Source organism: Pantherophis guttatus, chromosome 6 (genome assembly GCF_059756535.1).
Source record: "Pantherophis guttatus breed Tessera chromosome 6, ASM5975653v1, whole genome shotgun sequence".
In the NCBI taxonomy this organism is placed as follows: Eukaryota; Metazoa; Chordata; class Lepidosauria; order Squamata; family Colubridae; genus Pantherophis; species Pantherophis guttatus.
Genome location: NC_142068.1, coordinates 81,742,275 through 81,765,086, shown reverse-complemented (window position 1 = coordinate 81,765,086; position 22,812 = coordinate 81,742,275). Strand labels below are relative to the sequence as shown.

The 22,812-nt window shown below is 39.5% G+C and overlaps 1 protein-coding gene across 3 annotated transcripts in view; it reads right to left on the bottom strand.

Moving 5' to 3' along the window:
* The window catches only part of CTNNA3 (catenin alpha 3), a 957,874-nt gene that overhangs the window by 321,933 nt on the left and 613,129 nt on the right, over positions 1-22,812 (bottom strand). For all 3 annotated transcript variants that reach the window (XM_034438682.3, XM_087871803.1, XM_087871802.1), the window contains one exon: positions 497-653. In XM_034438682.3, coding sequence (XP_034294573.2) covers positions 497-653 — 157 coding nt within the window. The remainder of the gene's footprint in view (positions 1-496; positions 654-22,812) is intronic.

Genomic DNA, 22,812 nt, shown 5'->3' with positions numbered 1-22,812 from the left:
AGTGCACCAAAACATTTACTGTACCATATGGCTGAATAACTCTTTGAGAACATATTTACAATTATGTGCAATTAATAATTACTTTTACCTTAAAATTCAAGTGTGAATTGGATCCACTAATTAGCTCTCCCCCCGCCCCTTAGGATACATAAAGTATCTGAAAATTACTTGGGCTTGCTACTGATTTTTATTAAAAGACATCCCACAGTATGGTAGATGTTTCAAGGCATGCTGTGCTTCCTCTAGTAGAGGACAGGTGAAAGGAGCCAAGAGCTTCTGCTATTTTTCGTGAGTTCCTTTGGGTACCAGAAGCAATTCCATTCTTCTGTCTTCAGACTCACTTTCCTTCACACTAATTTCACACCTGGCTAGGTTCTAGAAGGTGGATGATACATCTGAGCTTCCTAAGGAATTATGCCATTTCTCAAATAATCATTAAGAGGGGGGGGGGGAAAGGGTATTTCAAAGAGAAAAGAAGAAATTGAAAGAGGCACACCTGATACTCCAAGAAAGTCATCAATGCTTGTAATGTCATCCACAGCTTCTGTGAGTACACGTATGTGATTCTCCCAGGTGGCTTTATACATTTCCATGTTGCTTTTTACCACTTGGCTTTTGGGCTTGACCGCAAGAGCTATGGCAGCATTGATAACCTATGGAAAAATCAATAGATTAAAATGTTGAAAAGATCCTAGGATCAGTCAGAAAAGCACTTGATTATAATAAAAGCACCATGTACACAATTATGAACATTAATTAAGGAAATATATATATATTGAAACAACTTTAAACCCCCAAAACGGTGGGGGGGGGAATGCATTTTAATTTTCATGCAAAGTAAAAGTACAATGTCATACCATGTTTCCCCGAAAATAAGATCCCTTCTTATATTTTTTTGAACCCTAAAATAAGCGCTTTGCCTTATTGCCATGCGCTCAAAAGCCCAATTGGGCTTATTATCAGGGGATGTCTTATTTTTGGGGAAACAAGGTAAATAGATAGATAGAAGATAGATAGATAGATAGATAGATAGATAGATAGATAGATAGATAGATAGATAGGTGGGTGGATGATAGATAGATAGATAGATAGATAGATAGATAGATAGATAGATGGATGATAGATAGATAGATAGATAGATAGATAGATAGATAGATAGGTGGATGATAGATAGATAGATAGATAGATAGATAGATAGATAGATAGATAGATAGATAGATGATAGATGATAGATAATACCATGTTTTCCCGAAAATAAAACCCTGTCTTATGTTTTTTTTTTGAACCCTGAAATAAGCGCTTGGCCTTATTGCCATGTGCTCAAAAGTCCGATTGGGCTTATTATCAGGGGATGTCTTATTTTGGGGAAAACAGGGTATATAATAATCTTCTCAGCAATTTAAACTTGAGTTATGGATGATGGCAGGACACAGTGAGTCAAGGATCCTAAACCAAACAAGCTGGATGCTGGATTGAAGCCCTTTGGCTTCTTTGGTATCTTTCTGGTAGAAAAAGAAGCTTTCCATCATATTTACAAGGATAGCCAGAACATGACACTTTAACTACCAGCTCAGAAAGGAATCAAGTGACAGAAGGCATCCAAACATAGTCTGGAATGAATTATAATCCTGGCTCCTGCCTCAGCTTCCCGTTTCTCATTCACTTCCAGATATGGTCAAGTAGAGCCATTCTTTAAATAATCAGCATTGTAAATAATCTGGTATTGTAAACACTACGCTTGAGTATCAGATAGCTCCCTATACTTTTCCCCCCATAGACAGAGTTTGAAGTAATGTATATTACTTCAAAATCTCTTTTTTTCTTTTCTTTTTTGAATATATGTTTTATTGGTACATTTTTTCTTTAAAAACATAAAAAAAATTCCATGTCTATCTGAACAGCGTGTTCTCTGGGCATAATAAATTTTGAGTAAAAGTACAACAATAACCATAATCATACTAGTAATCTTAATAAATATATCACTATTAATCATAAAATAATAAAACAATTAGTTTATGCCTCTCACAGTATTTTCAATACAATTTTTTGTTATCTTTTTAAATTCTTACCTCTGTTTGTGTTCGTTAACCATTGGTAAAATATATCCCATGTTAAAAAGCATTCTGTTTATTCCTTTTCTTTTATCTTAAGTGTCAATCTATCCATCTCAGCACATTCTAATATTTTTTTTATTAACACTTTCATCTGTTGGGACATCTTCGTTTTTCCATTGTTGTGCAAACACTATTCTTGCTGCTGTTACTAATTAAATTAAATGTGTTCCCTTTGTTATACTGTTCTGGTAGTATCTCTTGTCATGACCTTTAACTGGGCAAAATGGTGAACCATAGAGTGATAATTTTTGAACCCATGTACCTTAAATGGGCTAATTTACAGAATGTGTCCAAAATCCAGGACCCATTAGTCTTGAGGAAATGAAATGTGGGGAAATTCTAGCTGTTTCAATGATACTAGCTGTTACTGCAATCAGGTTATCTTCATTTTCAGTGTTATCTGCCAATTTCCCATCTAGTTTCACAATCTCTCATTTCCTCCCCCACCCAGCAGCAGCCACCTTACCTGCCTGCTGAAAAGGAGGGAGAGAGAGAAAAGAGGGAGGGAGGGAGGGAGGGAGGGAGGGAGGAAGGAAGGAAGGAGGGAAGGAAGGAAGGAAGGAAGGAAGGAAGGAAGGAAGGGTTTCTCATGCTCCCTACCAACTTTTCACAAGGAAACTCAATGAGGAAGCCAGCAGGAAGTCAAAAGTTGCTCCTGTCCCTAGTGGTTTATTTTTCCCATCTGTGATCATTCTGTTTCTCTGTTTATGCAAGGAAATATCTCCTTGATGACCTAACAGGGCACAGATTGTCTAGTTCAGGGGTGTCAAACTCAAGGCCCACTGTTCTGACCTAGGCTTCCTGAATCAGTAAAACACACAAGTAGTCCCAAAAACCTGTTTTATTTTAACAGATGTGAATTCTGTTCATTCACAGATGAGTCCCAAATAGTTGTAAAGAGTCCTTCAGGATAAGGCTGATAATCACCCACCTTTATCTTCCTTGACACGCTGCCAAAGACCTAATTGGCAAAGCCACATGGAGTCCAGAATCAAACAGAGCTTCAGACTTTAAACTGCACAGAATTAACAACGTTGCTTCCTGTAAAGGCCCACGTGCTTTTGCTCCTCTTTTAAGTCTTATGAGAGGGGCCAATCATCTCCAAGACTTACTCCCAAGTTGTCCCTTTTGTTTTAACTGTTCTTGCCTTCTGGCAGCTCTGCACATGCGCGCACTGGGAACGGGCTCCCCCTGTTCCTCTGCCTCACTGAGGTCCAACTCCGGAGGCTCCAGAGACAACATGTACCTCCCAGATGGCCCTTTCTCTGCCTCCAATGCAGAACCCTCGTCTGAGCCTTCCCCAGACTCTAGGACTGGCCCATGTTTCTCCCCAGCCTCCTCACTGTCCGACTCTGCTGCCAGCTCTACAGGCTGCTGGCGGACTACAACACCCATGGGCCAGATCCAGTCCACAGGGTGCTTAGATCTGGCCAATGGGGCCACCCTGGAAACCGCAAAGGACTGGCCTATGTTGCCTCTGCACAGCCCTTTCTCAGTACCCATCAGTTTTACTATTCGTTACATCTTCTGGAATGAAATACTGACAAGTACCGAGGTATCGCTGTACTTTTATAAGTTTGATTTGGGAAGTCCATTGTCCTTCGCACATTGCAATGCTAAATCAATGCATAAACGGTATGGAAGCAAAATTTAAATATATTTCATCCCAATGAAAAGTAAAATGAAAGGTTAAATAGCACACAAATATGCATTACACATAGCCAGTTTCTACCGTAAGACTCTATCATCTAAACTCTTTTTGTCTTTCAAGAAATTTAATTAACAAGACTGGGAGAATAAAGCCTTATTGGATGATAATAAAGCAACTGTAAGGGGATTGACAAGTACCCCAGGTTTAACTGGAGGATAGTTGTATTAAAAATGCTACACAAAAGAAGATGTTGATTTACCAGAGTTAAATCAAGATTCCCCCTTTCATAAAATTCATTGATTGCAAAAGGTTCTCTTTGTACTTTTGAATTAAAAAAAAATCAATTGATAAAATAATCTATTTCAAAATATACTAGAAGGTCACACTTTCCATATCCATACAATAACTGGAAGAGAGCCTCCTCTGTCATTGCCCTTTGGAATATCACCATGCCCCCCCCAAGGGGAGGCATCCCCCCCCCACTCTCCTGGCCTTTTAGAAAACTTTGATGACCCGGCTCTGCAGATTTGCTTGGTGCTCGCAGAGGAGCACACAGCCATGTTATTGGGAAGTGCCTTGAAGGTCTTCCCAGCTTTTAAAACTTTGCCTTTGATATATAATATTTACCATGCACAATTTGTATGTTTTTATATTTCCATTGTACAATACTCAGAGTCACTCCGTGAGTGGGACGGGCAGTTTCCATTTGATTTGATTTATATAAACATGTGAAATCATAGCTTCAGCTGGTGTTGACTTTCATATGCACTGAGTTCTTCCCAAGAACCTAGGATCGTGATGGCAAACCTATGGCACGCGTGCCACAGATGGCACGTGGAGTCCTCTCTGCTGGTATGCGAGCTGTCACCCAGCTCAGCTCTATCATGCATCCAAATGCACCTCCCGCCAGCCAACTGATTTTTGGGTCTCTGGTGTGGGGGTGGGGTGCATGCGGGAGATGCGTGTGCATGTGCGGAAGGTCATGTGTGCATGTGCAGGGGCGGGTGGGGTCATGCATGCATGGTTTAGGTCCCAGGAGGCTTCAGGGAGGCCTGCCAGGCCCAAATCAGGATGGGGGGTATAGAGCGCCCTCCCCGCGGCTTGTTTTTGGTCCCAGGAGGCTTCAGGAAGGCTTGCCAGGCCCAAAACAGGCTGGGGGGGGGTCATGCGCACATGTGTGGGGGAACGGAAGCATGGGGGGGTCGCACATGGATGCGCGGGGGCAGGGGAGTGCGGGGTGCACATGTGCATCCCTGGGGGGTGTGGGGGATGCGGGGGCTCACAAATCAATCCACAGTGTTCACTTGAAGCACAAATGAGATGGCTGAGATTTTTACATTTTGCACACATTAAAGGAAAAATCCAGTTCCTTTGGAAAATCCATAATCTTAGAAAAGGTAGAAGGACAATGAAGAAGAGGAGGAACAGTAACAGGGTAGATGCATAAACCTGAAGGATGAGTTTGGAGACAAATCATTGTGGGGTAAGTCTATTTCTGCTATGACAAGAGTCAACTCTTATTTGATGGCCCATAATCCATCCATAAAATCAAGTTCTACAAATTTCCACAGATCATTTGGACCCTAGTTGCAATTAAAAGATACCATCAGATTTGCTAACAGAAAACAGTTGCACCCAGAGATGGTATTCAGCCGGTTCGGACCGGTTTGCCCAAACCCATAGCGGAAATTGTGGGTGACCCCGCCCGCCTGCCCTGGTTCTATGCCATTCTATTTAGGCATGATTTTGAGGCCGGGCTCATGAACGGAAGGCACACGCGCCAGCAAAGCTCATGTGCGGAAGGCCGGGCGCATGCGTGGACGGGGCACATGAGAGCCAAGCAAGCTCACATTTGCGAACCGGTAGGGAAAGTAAGTGAATACCAACCCTGTTTGCACCCATTATCCCCGATGTAGCTTCAACAATTCTTTATTGACTTAACTGGTTTTGGACTGCCAAGTTTTTGAGTCAGTCTATACATAAAAATTCATTGCTAAACATTTGACTTCTCCCTAAGTGAAGAATTCAGCACCTATTTGCCCAGAGCAAGCTTGGTTCATCACATTTAATATTCCATCAAGGGACGCACGTGGATGAAAGATAAAGGCAGAGCTGTTAGTCAAGGGCTGACTAGGAGAGCCCAGGGATTTCTTATTATGCTCCTACAGCTGTTGACCTTTAAGTCAAGTTCCATCCTGCATCAGCTGTATCATCCACACCTGCGCTGTTTTCTCTTGCTTAACAACTTGGTTCTAATATTTGAACAGAATTTACCTGTGTTTTGTGAAATTTATTCTCTGATATATGGACAGAGACTTAAAACAGTCATAGAAATGTACCGTTAAAAGAACCTAAACGCCACCAGGCCAATTCCTTGCTCAAGTGAAAATCCATGTTGCAGGTTTATGGCTACAGGTGGTCCTCGTCTTACAACAATTTGCTTAGGGACCATTTGAAATTACAACGGCACTGAAAAAAGTGGCTTATGACCAGTGGTAGGATTCAGCCGGTTCTCTCCGGATCGCGCGAACCGGTAGCGATGACTGTGGGAAGCTCCGCCCACCCACCCAGACGTAAGGTGTGACTACTGCGCATGCACAGAAGGCTGTGTGCATGTGCAGAGGTGGCACCTACAAGTAAAGCAAGTGTGCATGTGCGTGCGCTCGTTTTTGCGAACCGGTAGGGAAGGTAAGTGAATCCCACCTCTGTTTATGACCATTTCTCACACTTTTGACTGTTGCAGCATCCCCAGGGTGACGTGAGCTACATTAGGATGCTTGAAAACTGACTCACATTTATGACAGTGTCCTGGGGTCCTGTGATCCGCTTTTGCAACCTTCTGACAAGCAAAGTCAATGGGGGAACCAGTTTCACTTAACAACCGTGTTACTAATTTAACAACTGCAGTGATTCGTTTAACAAATGTGGCAAGAAAAGTCATAAAATGGGGCAAAACTCACTTAACAAATTTTTCATTTAGCAATGTAAATGTTGGGCTCAATTGTGGCCGTAAATTGAGGACTACTTGTACATGCAGGATGTAATATATGAGTGTCCAGCCTATTCTTAACTACCTTCAGTGAAAGAGAACTGTCTATCCCCTTAAGGCAGGGCTGTCAAACTGGCGGCCTGTGGGCCGGATGCATCATGCGCAGGCCTTGCCCACCCCAACTCCATGAATGGGGAAAACATCGCATAACGTCATGTGATGGCAAAATGACATGGTGAGTTTGACACTCGTGCCTTAAGGCATTTGGTTTCCCAGTCAAACAAATCTTAAACAAATCTCTAAATCTTAGAAATCGACTTTTAATAGCCCGAATCTGCTTCCTGCAATTTCCAACCATACATTCTAGCCCTGATTTTTGGAATAGAAAATAATTTTATGTAACAATGCTATATTTCCCCTTAACTCATTTTTTTAAAGATAACTACCTTGTTTCCCCGAAAATAAGTCCCAACCGGAAAGTAAGCCCTAGCATGATTTTTCAGGCTGCTCGTAATATAAGCCCTACCCCAAAAATAAGCCCCAGTTAAGATCGTCAAACAGATGGAGGCGTTTAGTACTGTATTTCCCCCAAAATAAGACCTAACCAGAAAATAAGCCATAATTAATAGCAAAAATTAATATAAGACCCGGTCTTATTTTGGGGAAAACACAGTAGTGCCTGATTTCCAAACCTACAGTATTCTGGTCGCTTTAATTTGAACAAGTTCTAGTTGCCCAATGTTTATTACAAAATGTGGCACAGAGAATTGAACATGTTTCTGGATGTCACATGGAGTGACTTTCAAACCAGCACAGAGAGCAAAACTATAACTTCTCATGAAGACACAGCCTCAATCTGCACTCCCTTTTAAGCAACCACATTTTAATAAGAATTGCTATTTGTAATTCAATCCCTGCACCTCCTTTTTATTAATAATTAAGCAAAACAATTAGTTTTGGTTATTAATAAATAATTACACTAATCAATACAAGGGCTGAATGAAAAGTAATGACCCAATGTTGTAAGTCTCCAAAAGGTGTTGATCAGTGGTGGGTTTCAAAATTTTTTACTACTGGTTCTGTGGGTGTGGCTTGGTGGGCGTGGCATGGCTTGGTGGGCGTGGCATGGCTTGGTGGGCGTGGCTTGGTGGGCGTGGCAGGGGAAGGATACTGTAAAATCTCCATTCCAACCCCACTCCAGGGGAAGGTTACTGCAAAATCCCCATTTCCTCCTGATCAGCTGGAACTTGGGAGGCAGAGAATAGATGGGGGCGGGGCCAGTCAGAATTTTTACTACCGGTTCTGCAAACTACTCAAAATTTCCACTATTGCTGAACCTGCTGAAACCCACCTCTGGTGCTGATGTACTAGATGTTCTCCTGTACACTTTAGCATTTGTTCTTTCACTTCACTTAGTGGGACATAAAGGTTAGTGGGAGAAAAAGGTTAGGTTGCCATTGTTCTTGAAATGAAAACCTGCAGTGAATACTTTGTCAGTGTGCTTTAAGCAATACACTGTGATTGAATTTTTTGATTGCCAAGAGTCGCTTCCATTGAAATTCATTGCCAAATGCAATGTGTTGCTGTGAGTGTCAATCCTAGCGTGCAAGGCCCAAAATGTGCAAAGATGGGAAGAGCTGATTTGCATGGTCAAGAAAAAGGAGATGACTTGTAACAACAGTTGATGAGTTTCAGATGACAGTGTTTGATGAATTAAGGACCATTAGTGGGTTACTCAAATGGAAGTTGCTGTCCGGCTGGTTTGATATTTGTTATTTTTAGGCCATTTCATCTGGCCTGCCTGTATAGTTTGAGATTTTATCTGTTGTTGTTGGAGGGGTTTTTGTTGTTGTTGGTGGTGGTGGTGGTTATTTTGTATGCTCCAGCCAATGGTCTAAGTCCACTGAACTCTCTCTCTCTCTCTCTCTCCCTCCCTCCCCCCCCTCTCTCTCAAAGACCTATATGTAGGTCTTTGGTTATTCGGGTCTTCTCCCACGTAAAATTGGAATGTCTTGGCGACGTTTCGACGAAGTCTCATTCGTCATCTTCAGGCTGGTGTTCTCGGCTTCGTGCTTCCAGGAGCAATGTGAGATCGCAGCTGTCTCTTCCTTTTAACTGCTAGTGGGGGTGTGAGCTGATTGGGTGGGAACTTGGCTGTGTTCTGATTGGGTGGAGGTGTGTTCTGATTGGTTAGGGGCTTGGCTATGCTCTGATTGGATGGGGGTTGGTTGTGCTCTGATTGGCTGGGGGTGTGTTCTGTTTGGGTGGGGGCTTGGTTGTGCTCAGCTTAGTCTGAGTTGCAGGGGGATTTGAGCTGGTGAGCTGCGTTGTTGTTGTTTGGCTTCGTGTTTGTGGCCGTGCGAGCTCTTCATGGTGGGTGTCAGTCTGCTTCATGTATGGATTGGAGGGGTTTAAAGTGGCTAATGATGCAACTGCGGTCTGGCCACATTGATAATGAGCCACGACCAAGGACCAGAAGCCATATATATATATATTATTTAAATGTACTGCCTAGTCAAATAGCAGAGAAATAATTGCAAGACAGAACATGCAACAGCAACTATTGAAGGAGACTATGGTCAGTGATTCAGAATTTCACCAAAAGATCTAATAAGGACCTTTTTTTAAAATATAGGGACAGTTTTTTCCTGCATGACATCACTCTGCTAAACAAATAATTCCCTCAACACTGTCGAACTATTCACTAAGCCTGCATTACTATTACTATTAATCTTCTCATCGTTCCTATCGGCCATCTTCTCCCACTTATGGCTGCATGACTGTAACTTTGTTGCTTGTATCCTTACGATTTATATTGATTGTTTCCTAGTATGATTTGATTGCTTATTTGTACCCTATGACTTTCATTAAGTGTTGTACCTTATGATTCTTGATGAATGTACCATGTCTTTTTATGTACACTGAGAGCTTATGCACCAAAGACAAATTCCTTGTGTGTCCAATTACACTTGCCCAATAAAGAATTCTACTCTGTTCTGTTCTGTTCTGTTCTGCACTGCTCTGCTCTGCTCTATTCTATTTTTAGGTTCCAGTGAACATCTACCCAAACAGCATTCCTCATGACCCAATCTTGCCCTTCTTAGGAAAACCATGAAGAGTTGACTTTTTCAATAGATCCTATGGCTGGGTGATTTGTGATCTGGCCAATATAAGCTGTCTTGTTGTTTTTTCCCAACATGGATGATTTATATTTGGTTATTGTTATTAACATGCTTTAGATTATTAGTTTATCTTCAAATGCAATACAATGTCCTGCCTACAAATTAAGTAGGCAATAAAATGTCATCACTCATAGTAATCTTAGGCAAAGTAAGGTATCTGCGTGCAAGTTAATACAGGAGTTTGGGGTCAACTTCCATTAATCTATGATCTTTAAGGTAATGTAGTATTTAATAGTCGAAAAGAAATATTTGTGGAGACAAGATGCAAAGGTGAGATAGACAAAGATATTAAAAGTCAAAAGAACTAAAGCAGGCTTCTAGAAGTAATAAAATACGAGGAAGCTGCCTTATGATGGGGGGGGGGATATATTAAAAATTGTGATTAAGTATAAAAAGCCCTAATGGTGGCCAAACAGAGAGAGAGAAATTATTTTCTTGGAACTCAAGAATAGTGAAAACTGAGAAAGTAGCTTCTTGCCATGAATCTACCTGATTCAAATTGATAGGATGAAAAGAAGAGTCACTGTTTCCAAGAGAAGATAATGATAGGAGAGAAATTTTCTCTTCTGGCTAGAATGTGATTGATTCAAAGGAGGAAACTCAAGAACTGTTATCTAAGCCAAGAACATGCCATGATTTGGAGTTGCAATGAGATGGAATTCAATCAAGTGGGCAAAAGTGCAGATGTATCTATGTTGACTGGACCAAGTGCTGGAGTGTATAAAACCAGACATATCGTTAGAAGGCAAAAATCACAAAATCCCGCTTCACTGATTTTTGGTCATGTTGCACAATCAAACTTACTAGAAAAAGCAGTCATGCTCAGAATGGTGGTTGGTGGTTTAAGGAAATGAGGCTGCCCAAAACACAGTAGTTAGGCAGCATCAAAGCTGACACCAATCAGAGCATAAAACAATTGAAAGAAACCATACAAGATCAGAAAATGTGGAGAAAGCTGGTTCGTAGAATCACTGAGATTCAGACACAATTGAATGGATAGCGTCATCATCATTCATGACAATCAGAGGCTGAGCTTAAGAATTCCACTTTGAGAAACAGATGAAGAATTATACCTTTTAAATTTCATGAAATAGAAGCTGGAATAGAGGAGGAGCAAAAAAAAAAAAAAGGAAGCATCAGCTATATGAATATATTTCAAAATTCAGTTGCTGAAATTCAATTGTATTTGATGCTTGAATGTCACTGGCACTGGACTGTCTAAATAGTTTTATATCCATATCTTGACTCCTGTTTTCCTCTTGTTCTGTTCATGTAAACTTTGGATTTTAATTTTCATTTAACTTATTATAACCAGTAATTTTTACCACTTGTTTGTACAACTTTTTTTTAACAATATAGAGTTTTGAGCAGGACATTACAATCATACCTGCATAAAATGTATAGTAATGAACTGAACAGTGAGTATAGTCAAGGCTATGGTTTTCCCAGTTCCAATGTATGGCTGTGAAAGTTGGACCATAAGGAAGGCTGAGCGCCAAAAAATTGAGGCCGTTGAACTATGGTGCTGGAGAAGACTCCTGCAAGTCTCTTGGACTGCAAGGCGATCAAACTGGTCAGTCCCAGAGGAGATCAACCCTGACTGCTCTTTAGAAGGCCAGATCCTGAAGATGAAACTCAAATACTTTGGCCACCTAATGAGAAGGAAGGACTCACTGGAGAAGAGCCTAATGCTGGGAACGATTGAGGGCAAAAGAAGAAGGGGACGGCAGAGAATGAGTTGGCTGGATGGAGTCACTGAAGCAGTCGGCGTGAACTTAAATGGATTCCAGAAGATGGTAGGAAGGCCTGGAGGAACGTTGTCCATGTGGTCGCGATGGGTCGGACACGACTTTGCAACTAACAACAAATGAACTGAACAAACATTTAAACATTTGCTACTTAACTAGATAAAATCAGCATGTAAAAAAAAACAAAACTTCCTGGTTCTATATAGCAATGTCACATTTCTGTCCTTCAGCATTAGAACTACTAGGATGGTTCCAATAAAGTAAATAATTGTCATTGGCATTCTGTCTGAAAGCAGAAAAATATAGTTTAACCAGCCACACAAGACAAATGCAGCTGTGGGATCTATGACAAAAATAGCCAGAACCTTTTCCAAGGTTGAAGTGGGTAAAATAACACCTAAAACATAGTTGGAGGACAGAACAAGCATAAAGACCAAAGGGGAAAGTTAAGGAAGACAAAACATATATCAAGAGGCTGTAACAGATTATATTTCCAGCAATCTGCCCAGGAACTGATATGGTTTGTTAAACTCCAGGCAGTTGTTACCAGTTTACTTCTGGGTCCAATTCAAGGTGCTGGTTTTAACCCTTAAGGCCAGTGGTGGTTTCTACTGGTTCGCCCCAGTTCAGGCGACCCAGTAGTGGCGGCGGTGGGAAGCTCCGCCCACCCACCCAAACGTCATCATGAATGCTCTGCACATGTGCAGAAAGTTCTGCACATGCGCAGAAGTGCCACATTGCGTTCACAGTTCCAAACCGGTAGCGAAGGTAAGTGAAACCCACTACGGCTTAAGGGCCTTCATAGAATGGGACCAGGTTACTTGAGGAGTGACTTCTTTCTGAGTATATCAGCCTGTCCCACCATATCTGGCAGAGAAGGCATGCTGCAGGTCCCATGTGCTAGGAATGTGACAGGTGCCAGAACGAGGGGTTTCTCTGCCATAGCACTCACTTTATGGTGAGATTAGCCTCAGAATCCCAGGGAATTCTCAGATGGCTCCACCATTGTGGTTAATATTCATTCTCTCTTGTGCTTTGTGGGTTTTTTTTTTTTAATATTTTAAGAATGGCTATTTTGACTTCCGGTTTGCTGCTGGCCGCTGCCAGATGTTCCCTTGGGATCGTCAGCTTCCATTGCCTGTTAGAGCCGCCTTCACAGCGGAATGGCGGCTCAAAAAAACTCCGTTTCCATGAGGAAACGGAGATAGAGCCGGCAGGGGTGGGTAGAACTCTCTGCATAGTCCCAAAAGTTTTTTTTTTTTTTTACTTTTGGGACGGAGCGGATGAGATGCCCCATATCCCCAGCCGCTGTTCCGGGCTTTGGGAGACCTCTGCTAATGCAGAGCCAGGCGTCAAGAGCAAGCCTGCGAATTTAACAGATTATTCAAAGAAAATGTGAGCTGGACCTGTAATACTGAATCGCAAGTATTTTACTTATCTTTTAAAAAAACTACTTAAGAGAAAAGAGGAAAGGAAAGGGGGAAAAAAAAGCCTTTTAAAATGGCGTCTGTCACGGCTGGAGAAGAGGCTGAAAGGGAAAGTCCTTCCGTTTTCTATTATTACAATGTAGCGGAATAAATACCACTGGCTACATTTGCAGACAAAACTTCGCTCCTGTGTCTTTTTCTCTCTTTTTTTTCCTGGAGACTTGACATTGTTTTTGATTGGAAAGAAATCTTTTTTCTTGTTTTTTTTTTCCTTTTAACAAAGCTTGCCTGGGCGGAAACATGGCACTGAGACTCATAAAGTCAGACAAACAAGTAGTGGGGGGGGATTCCCCCACTAACAATTTAAAGGAACAAGTTTTAACTCTCCAGTCTCAGAAACCTGATTTCAATATAATAGAATTTCTCTTAGAGGAGATTGAAAGAAGGGATGAGATTGTGAATCAGCATCTTGAAAAATTTAAGCAGGAAATTAAAGAATTGGTGAAATCTAAGTTTGATTTTTTGGAGCGAAAAATTTTAAAAGTGGCTAATGGTTTTTCAGAATTTATGATACAGTTGGATACAAATACTAATTTACTAGAGTCTAAAATGGAAGAAACTCAAGATAAATTGGACAATAGAATCCAAAAAATTGAAAATGATTTGATAGACACTCAGGATAATAGCTCAAAAGAAAAACCTAAAATGGAGGCTGATCAAAAGTCTGGTAACGTAGAAAATCTGCAACAGAGGATTGAAAGAGAAGTTCTAATGGTACAATATAATTTCACAGAATATGCGATAAGACAGAGGTTTGCAGGAAAATAACAGAGATGATTTAAGGAAAATATCTTCTGAAATTCTAGCTGGGATTTTAAAGGTTCAACCTGAGGCAGTGTTTTGTAGGATTGACAGAGTTTACAGAATAAACTCCTGGATTGCCAAGCAAAGGCAACTGCCTAGAGATGTGGTGATTTATTTTACAGATAAAGAAATTAGGAATAATATTGTGCAAAATTCCTTCAATTCTAATTTGCAATTGTATGGAAGAAAGATTTGGATTTACAAAGAACTCCCACCTAAGATATTAACGGAAAGGAAGAAATTTGGTTTTCTGGTGGCTGAGTTAAAAAAGAGAAATATCCCATTTAGGTGGGACGCCCCAGTTGGTATCATATTGAGATATCAAGGAGAAAGATACCAGCTAAATACTGTTGAAAGAGCAGAAGAATTTTATCAAAATAGGTTGAAAATGAACTTAACATCTTCAGGTATAATACAGGATAAGCAGAAGGAGCTGGAAATAAAGGGAAAATATCGAATTACAGAGACTGTACCAGATAAATTGTCTTTGGATTTTTCGGATACCCCAGCTGGATTATCTACAAATTTGAGAGAAGTGGCATCTGACTTTAATGTGATGACTTATCAAGTCAAGGACAAGCATGGAAACCAATTAGGGGATATACAAGGGATAAAAAAGAAATATGAGACACAAAAACAAAAACAAAAAGACCAATCTACAAAGCAGAATGAAAACCGATTAGTTGATACACAATCTGTAGAAAGGAAACCAGGATCGAAATCAAACCCACAAAAAGAAAAGAAAAAAAGAAATAGGTTGTATAAAAATAAAAATTTCTAAATCAAGCAACAGTGAAGCCAGTGACTTTAAAAAATGAATGAGTATGTGAAAATATAGAGGAGGCGACGTATTGGTCAATATTATCCTGAGGATAGTGACAGATCTCTGCATTGCCGTAATCTTGGGATGTGAAAAGAGCCTTAAACTGATGGATTTGAATTATCCACTTTGGAATCCTTTTTTGTGCTGACAAATATATTATAATTATCTTGAATCATAAGGCAAGAGAATTACGCTGGGGCAAGCAGAAGATCAGGTTGTTACGCACTACGATGATGGGAATCAATAATCCTGATGAAAGCCACAATTATTACTATATTACTATATGGAATATAATTATAATGTCACTCGGGTGGTTGTTTTTACTTTTATACATATAAGAGGATATTTACTACTGATGGGGGCAGATATGATTGAAGATTTTGAATAAACTGTTGCATCAGCAAGCTATGTTACCCTATTATGGATGATGGTCCTAACAATCCAGTGGAAAGACTTTAAAGAAGATATTATATGGACTATAAATTTAAAGTCATTGTCTTTTCTTTTTTATTTAGATATAATGGAATATATATACATATATTTTTAAGTAGCGTGGGCAGTGAATCAAAGATATTAAGAATTGTTGTGTATGGTAATTTTGCAGGACAGTGGGTGAATAAGCTAGTTTGCAGATTGATTAGTTTAAGAAAAGGGATTTTTAAGTGATATATTTAGGGGAGTGGAGGAAATGGATAGAGTGGAATAAATGTTAAATTAGATTTTATGGGGAAGGCCGCTTTGAAATGTTATAGTAATACATACAGAAGATTAAATGTTAAAGTAGGATTTGTTGTATAGTCTTAAAGTGGAAGGTGGTTTTGAATTGTTGTAATAATATATAGATATAAGTTTGGGAGAAGAAAAAAAGGGCAGATTATTGCCAAATTGGGAGTTATAATACTATTATGCTAAATTAGAAGTTATTTTACAATGTTATAGTATAATGTCTTTTTTTTTTCTTTCTTGAAATGTATGGATAAAGGGGGATGTTATAATATTAATAATATTTTTAGTAAGTAAAGGTCAGTATTTAGAGGAGGGAGTAAGTAATCTGTTACGAATTAGGTTTTTTGTTACAAAGAAGTCACAGGGGGGGATGGGTGGGGAGGGGGGGTTAGGGAGGGGGAGGGGGAGGGGGGAAAAAGGGGGAAAAATTTGTATTTGAAAACTTTTTCAATAAAAAAAAAAAAGAAAGAATGGCTATTTTATATTTTACTAACTGATAACCTGGCGTTGCTCGGGTATTTATTTATCCCAATCCTGTATTAGGATTTTCCCCCTTACCAGAGGGAGCCCCTTTGTGAAGTACTGTGAAGCCGTTACCATGGCAACTCCACTGTGCTGCACAGTAGACACCATTTTAAGGCACAACAGGCTGTATCTTAACAGCGAGGGCAGGGGTGAAATCCACTTACCTTCGCTACCGGTTTGCAAATGGGAACATATGTGTGCTTCACTTCACTTCACTTCACTTGTGTGTGACACCTCTGCATATGCGCAGGACCTTCTATGCCAAAAACGGGATGTGATGACGTCCGGGCGGGTAGGCAGTTTTATTTTTTATTTAATGTCACCAAGTCATTTCTCAAGAGATGGGTAGCCATATAAATTTGATACATCAATAAATATATAAATAATTTCCCAGAAACAGCTCAAGGTTTCCAAAAGATGGAAGGAGTGAGGCAGGTATACCCATATAAAAGCCTTTTATCAGCTTACATAAGAAGATGCCGATGAGCTGCTTCAGGTATACACTTTGGGAGTTGAGAAAAGACTAAAAAGTAAAAATTGGATCTCCTAGTTTCAGTGTCCAATGTCGAACTGCAGAAATAGTTAAAGGGAAAAGGCAAGGAGAGATCTGAAAATAAGCAAGGTAAAATCTCCTGAAGCGAAAGAATCCTTTTAATTCACAAGATGAAAGAAGATCATCAGAGTTAGTATGCAAAAATGGCTAGCAGCTACAAAGTTGGTGAGATTTCACAAACAGGTGAAAAATGTTTTATTGGAAAGTATAGGGAGAAGCCAGGATAATAACTTTAAATCAAGTATTACAAAATTATTATTTTAAAGATTTTTCTTAGCTTCAACCTGAATTTGGTCTCCCTAGTTCAAAAGAGGAGCAGTATTTTCAACGGATGTATCTTTTGATAAATCGATAGGGGCCACATGCTTTGCAATTTCAAAGGTACCTGAGTTACTTTCTCATTTAATGGATACCATGATGGCAATTAAACCCATCACATATCTTTATCAAAAGTTAAATAATATGTCTAACTCAATTACCAGTTGGATTTATCAATCATAGGCTAAAGAATTGGGGCCTCCGATAATGCCACATCAATCACATCAATAGTGCAAGTTCTAAAAAAAAAACCATTAAATGATTTGAAACTAAAATTGACTGATCAAAATTTGTATTTTAAGTTTGCTGGACTCCCCAAAATGCACTTAAATGGATAGACAGCATTTCAAAAAATGTTATTTCCATTTTAGTAATAATTAAATATTGCAATCCAAGTAAGTTAGTAGCTTCCTACTAATCAAATTTCTTAGCACTTTCCTCGTTATAGAAGTTTAACAATGAAATGAGAGCAAAACCTATGGACTAATTATTTTCCTATATTTGTTCCAGGCATCAAAGTATTCCTTATTATTGCATTATTTTTTTATAGGTTGTTTATTTCTGTTTGCATCAACCCAGAGATGTTTCTGCAGGACATCCATAGAACCATAGAACTAACCAGACCAGTGGTGCTATCTGGTTTGGGGAAACCGGTAGAGGCTGCTGGAGGCTCCACCCACCAGCCAGGACATCATCACGTCCCATTTTTAAAGCTATGTGCATACACATGCTCACATTTGCGAACCAGTAGCGAAGGTAAGTGAATACCATCCCTGAACAAGACCATAAGAAGGGAGCATGATAATATAGTTTAAGGTGCAGAACCACTATTCCCCCTGTCTCTTTTAAAATAATGTAAAATCTTGAATTTAATCCTTGGATATATTTTTTTTTATTGGTCCACGTGTAAGTTTATTACTTATTGATGCCACTCATTGCCTTGTTTTCAATATATAGGAATCAATTGAAAAAGAAAATTAAATCAGTAGTACATAAAACAGGATATATAAACAAAAAGGGAAACAATAATAAGGATATAATAAATAATACAAAGAATATGATAAACTGGTATACTAGATTCTGTAACCATTAGGTCCCTGTAATACATATATGCCTTTGTATTTGTATCACATATATTATGCCTTTATATTTGTATCTCCTGTAACAAACATATTCTGTTATTAGGCCTCTGTAATGTATCTGGTATTTGTCAAACACATGTCCCTGCCATTTGACCTGAATCCATATCAATCTTCTTCCTGTTTTTCTTGTGCCATCTAAGAGCATGGTATATATCTCCAAGGGATAATTTACACCTCAGCCCTAATTTATGTTTGATCTGGATAAGCTCCTGCCTTGCAGAACCAGGGGCCAAATGGCCAATTGAGAAAACAAAGGAATGCTCAAGGACGAGATAAGACTAATTAGGAAGTTTCTATTCCCTTGCAGGGCAACAAGGAATACTCGAACCTAAACTAGGGGGCCAGAATTGGGTACTAAGCTGATGTCTCTGAGGGTATAAAAGGACGCCATACCTTCCACAAGGTGTGGCTACCTCCTCGCATGCATTGTATCTGTATGTTCTGGATATAGTCCCACCCAGTATTTTGTTTTTGGCCATAAATAAAATCTGTTTTTTTGCAAGCCTCGTCTTGAGTCTCTCTCTTTGGCATTCTGGTGACTCAAGTATATTTTGGGACCTTACAATATGATCAGGAAAAAAGCATAAAGAAATCACGTAACTTCAACAGTGTATTAGTTACATATAAACAATCAACACCTTGGTCTATATACCAGACGAATGACCCATTGGGATCCCCATATCAAAAGAACTTACCTTCTGTGCAGGCAGAATCTGAAAATAACATTTAACACAACACAGGACTTAAGCAAAATGGTTCGGTTGAGATCGGCATATGTGGGACTGATTGGGGTAGATTGTAGGAGTGACGCCGAAATATAATTTTGTCATATTTTATTTATCTATATCTTAAATTATTATATTTTATCCCAATTTCATTTTAAACTGTATTTTATTCCAATTTCATTTTAAATTGTATTTTATCAGATTTTAGTAATAATTTGTGTCAGGAACTCTATGCTTTGATATGGCTCAAAGACTAATCAATGAAGTAAACTGAACCAAACTGAACCAATGTTGGAGATCCTTTTTTAAAAAATATTTTTTATTAAACAGTTTTGTTATTTTTTTAAAAAACAAAAAATAATCTTTTACAATTTTTTCTTTTCAACAATTTCGCATCAGTAGACATTTCTTACTTATCCATTTTTTCTCCCTTATTTCAATTTATCCATTATACATATAGTTCTAATATTAATTTATTTAGATATATACATATAAGTAAGTGTACACAATTTCATTTCTACAATCTGCATCTTTTCTGTTTCCTCTTATTTGTTATTGAATTTCCACTCCTATATCTTCCTCATTTGCTCTTTCCTTGCCTTTTATCTGTCTCCTCTAATCATTCATACCATTTCTCCCACACTGTATAATATTCTGATTCCTCTTTTTCTTGTATTTCCTTTGTAAATTTGTCCATTTCTGCACATTCCAAAACTTTTCTAATCAAATTATCTTCCATTAGTATATTGTTATTTTTCCAATTTTGTGTGTATATTATTCTTGTTGCTGTCATGATATATATAATTAAATATTGTGTTTTTTTTCATAAATCCCTGGGAGTATTCCTAATAAAAATATTTCTGGCTTCATCTCTATATGCTGTTTGGTTTTCAAATGTTGGAGATCCTTTTTGTAATTGCAAAGGGGAGGAAATGAAATGGATTAAATAAATATATTTCTGCTCTGATTTATATTATATTTATCGGATTTATATGCCACCCTTTCTCCACAAGGACTCAGGGCGGCTCACAGCAATAAGCAACAACAAGTCCAAATTAAAATTCAAACAATAAAAGAATCTAAAATTCCCATTAAACCACCCCCCCAGCCTGGTGAAACAACCATGATTTCCCAGCATTACCAGCAATGAAGTGGGCTATATTTCCAGCCTAGAAACCATATATGATAACAGGGAAAACATAATAGGCCTTGTGCTTCCGGGGAGACTTGTTGGTACCAATAGCTTCAATATGGAGATAGAGAGTGGAAATAAGAGGGTAACCTCTCATCTAAATGCAGGACGGATGTAAGATTTTATCATTTCCTTTTCAAATGTAGAACCTTGATGGGCATGGCAATCCAAACTTGAAGCAATAGACTTCAAGTCTTGAAAAATGGAGAGTTTGGGATCTCAGCAAGAGTCCTAAAGTATAAAGTGGACCCACACAGAAATTAAATATTTCCGGAATCACAAGACAGTTTCTGTGTGGTGCACAGAATAATAGGGTCGGATGGGACTTTGGAGGTCTTCTTGTCCAATCCTCTGTCCAAGGCAAGAGACCTTATTCCATCCCAGACAAATGGTTGTCCAGTATTTTCTTGAAAATCTCAAGCAATAGAGCACCCACAATTCCAAGAGGCAAGCTGTTCCACTGATTAATTGTTCTCACGGTCGGGAAATTTCTCCTTAGTTCCAGGTTGGATCTTTCTTTAACAAACTTCTACTCTTCTTGCCCTGCCCTCAAGTGCTTTGCAAAATAAGTCAACCCCATCCTCTCTGGGACTGCCCATCAAGCACTGATAGACAGCTATCATATCACCCTTAACCAACCCGTAAGCATTAATATTGATTGATAGACACTGGTACGGACATTTTCAAAGAATCTGAGAAGGAACCTAGTGCTAACCATGGATAGCATCCTGCAATCACAAGAGTCCCATTACTCAGCAAAATCACTACCCAATCATTGTATTGGAAGATTTGCACTTCAAAGCAGTGGTGAAATCCTCCTCGGATAGCCACCGTTTTGCTGCCCACATATGCGTGGTGCACGCCAAATGTGTGCTTCACACAGAAAAAGAAGACCTCACTAGGTATGTAGAACAGCAAGCAGGGGGAACACCTGTGCCGTGCAATTTAGCTTTGCTAGAAAGTAAGATTTCCTGCTTTCTAGCTAAACTAAACCGTGCGTCACAGCTGATTGTCGGAAATACCTGTTTGGATGAACCGGTTAGACCAAACCGGTAGCTTTTTTAACTACTGGTTTGTCCGAATCAGTAGCTTTTTTAACCGGTAGCATTTCACCCCTGCTTCAAAGCCTCTGTCTCAGACTGTGAATTCGCAATACCAAAGGAACCGTTGTGCTCATTACCAAATGGTGCCCAAAGATAGATCAACTGATCATGTGACTCGCTTGGTAAAACTTAGCAATGAGTGCTCTTCTCAACAATATGGTCTTCCACAAGCAAAAATCCTAAAGGAGGCTATCAGACAAGATTATCTTACTGATGTGCTTTGCATATTTTCAAAACAACATCTTCGATTTAATAGTCTGTGGCACAGGCAATGCAGAGCTTGCAAAAGTAGTGTCTTAGCTGTGAAAACACTTCAGAAGAAGAACAAACGGCATTAAAAGTGTAAACAGACTTACCAGTTAAGTTATATTTAAGAGTACATATTTAATGGATAAGGAAGACACTAATGCTGTAGCACTCAAAACCAAATTGTACCTACAATGGAATGAAGAGGAATTTTTCTTATCACACAAAGGCGAAAAGTACAGCTCCTAGAGTTCTTCCAACCGCTTTATCAACAGTAGACATGGGAGCCATCCATGGTTTCTTCAGTGTAATAAATGAATGTGCTGGATTTGTGCATGTCTCCATGTATTGTTGGAAGAAATGTCCATCTGGGTTCAGTTCCAAGTGGGGAGAAAGACACTGGAAACATGGCGGCTGTTTGGAAAGATGGTTTAATGGTGAGCAGATGGACCTCGTGGTTTGAGATCCTGGGCAATTGAGCACATGGGTGAGAGACAGAGAGAGAGAGATTTATACCCTCTCTTGGGCCCCGCTTTGGAGCTTCCTGTTCCTGTGTAAGAAATGTATTCTGATTGGTTATCAGACTCCCATGGGGCCATGCAGGGGTAACTTTGTATGTTGTCTTGAGTCCCAGGCTTGGTTGAATCTTTCTGGGTGATGTAATGAAAGGGCTTGGGGCAATTCCTATTATGGCTTAATGGCTTTGTCCTGGTTTGGATCTTGAGTGAGGGCTAATCCTATGATCCTGGAGCTGAATGTCTTTTGTACATAAGATGGCCCAGTCTTTTGTCTTGTAGATAGGTTGGCACCAGTCTTTCTGGGGCTATTAACAAAGCTGGGGGCTGCTTTCCAAGAGCATGTTTCTCCTTTTCTCATCCAAGGAGATATAATATTCTGCCTTTTTAATATTTCCTAGAATATTTCATTCTTCTAGGAGAGGGGTGGGTGCTAACTTCCTACAGTATCTTGTGTCTGTACACTTTCTCCCTAGGATCTAATCCCAATGTGTGCTTACATGTTGCCTCTCTGTGTGGGTATATACAAGGGTACTTATGTGTTTACTTGTGAGGATTTAATTGTGACAAATATGCATTGGATGTGTGTATGCTTCCATTCACCCCTTGCATTGCATTTCTCTCTGCTTTTCTGTACAGCAGTGATAAAAAATATACCCAATCCTTCCATTTATTATCTTTGTAGGCCCATAAAACAAAGGAAAGCTGAAATAAGCGGAGTCACAATTTGGTTTAGCAAATGCTCCGCTTAACAACTGAGTTGCAGGTCCCAATTGTGGTTGTTAAATGAGGACTATCTATTGGCAAATACAGGGTGAGCTGCATATACTCTACACTAAACTGAGGGTTTAGAAAGAAGACATTAGTAGAATTAATGCCTCGCCATGCAGTGAGGATTTTGTTTTCTTCCATATTTTACGTCACAGCCTTTGGCCTGCTCTAGCCCATTATTCAATCTCAGTCTTTTTC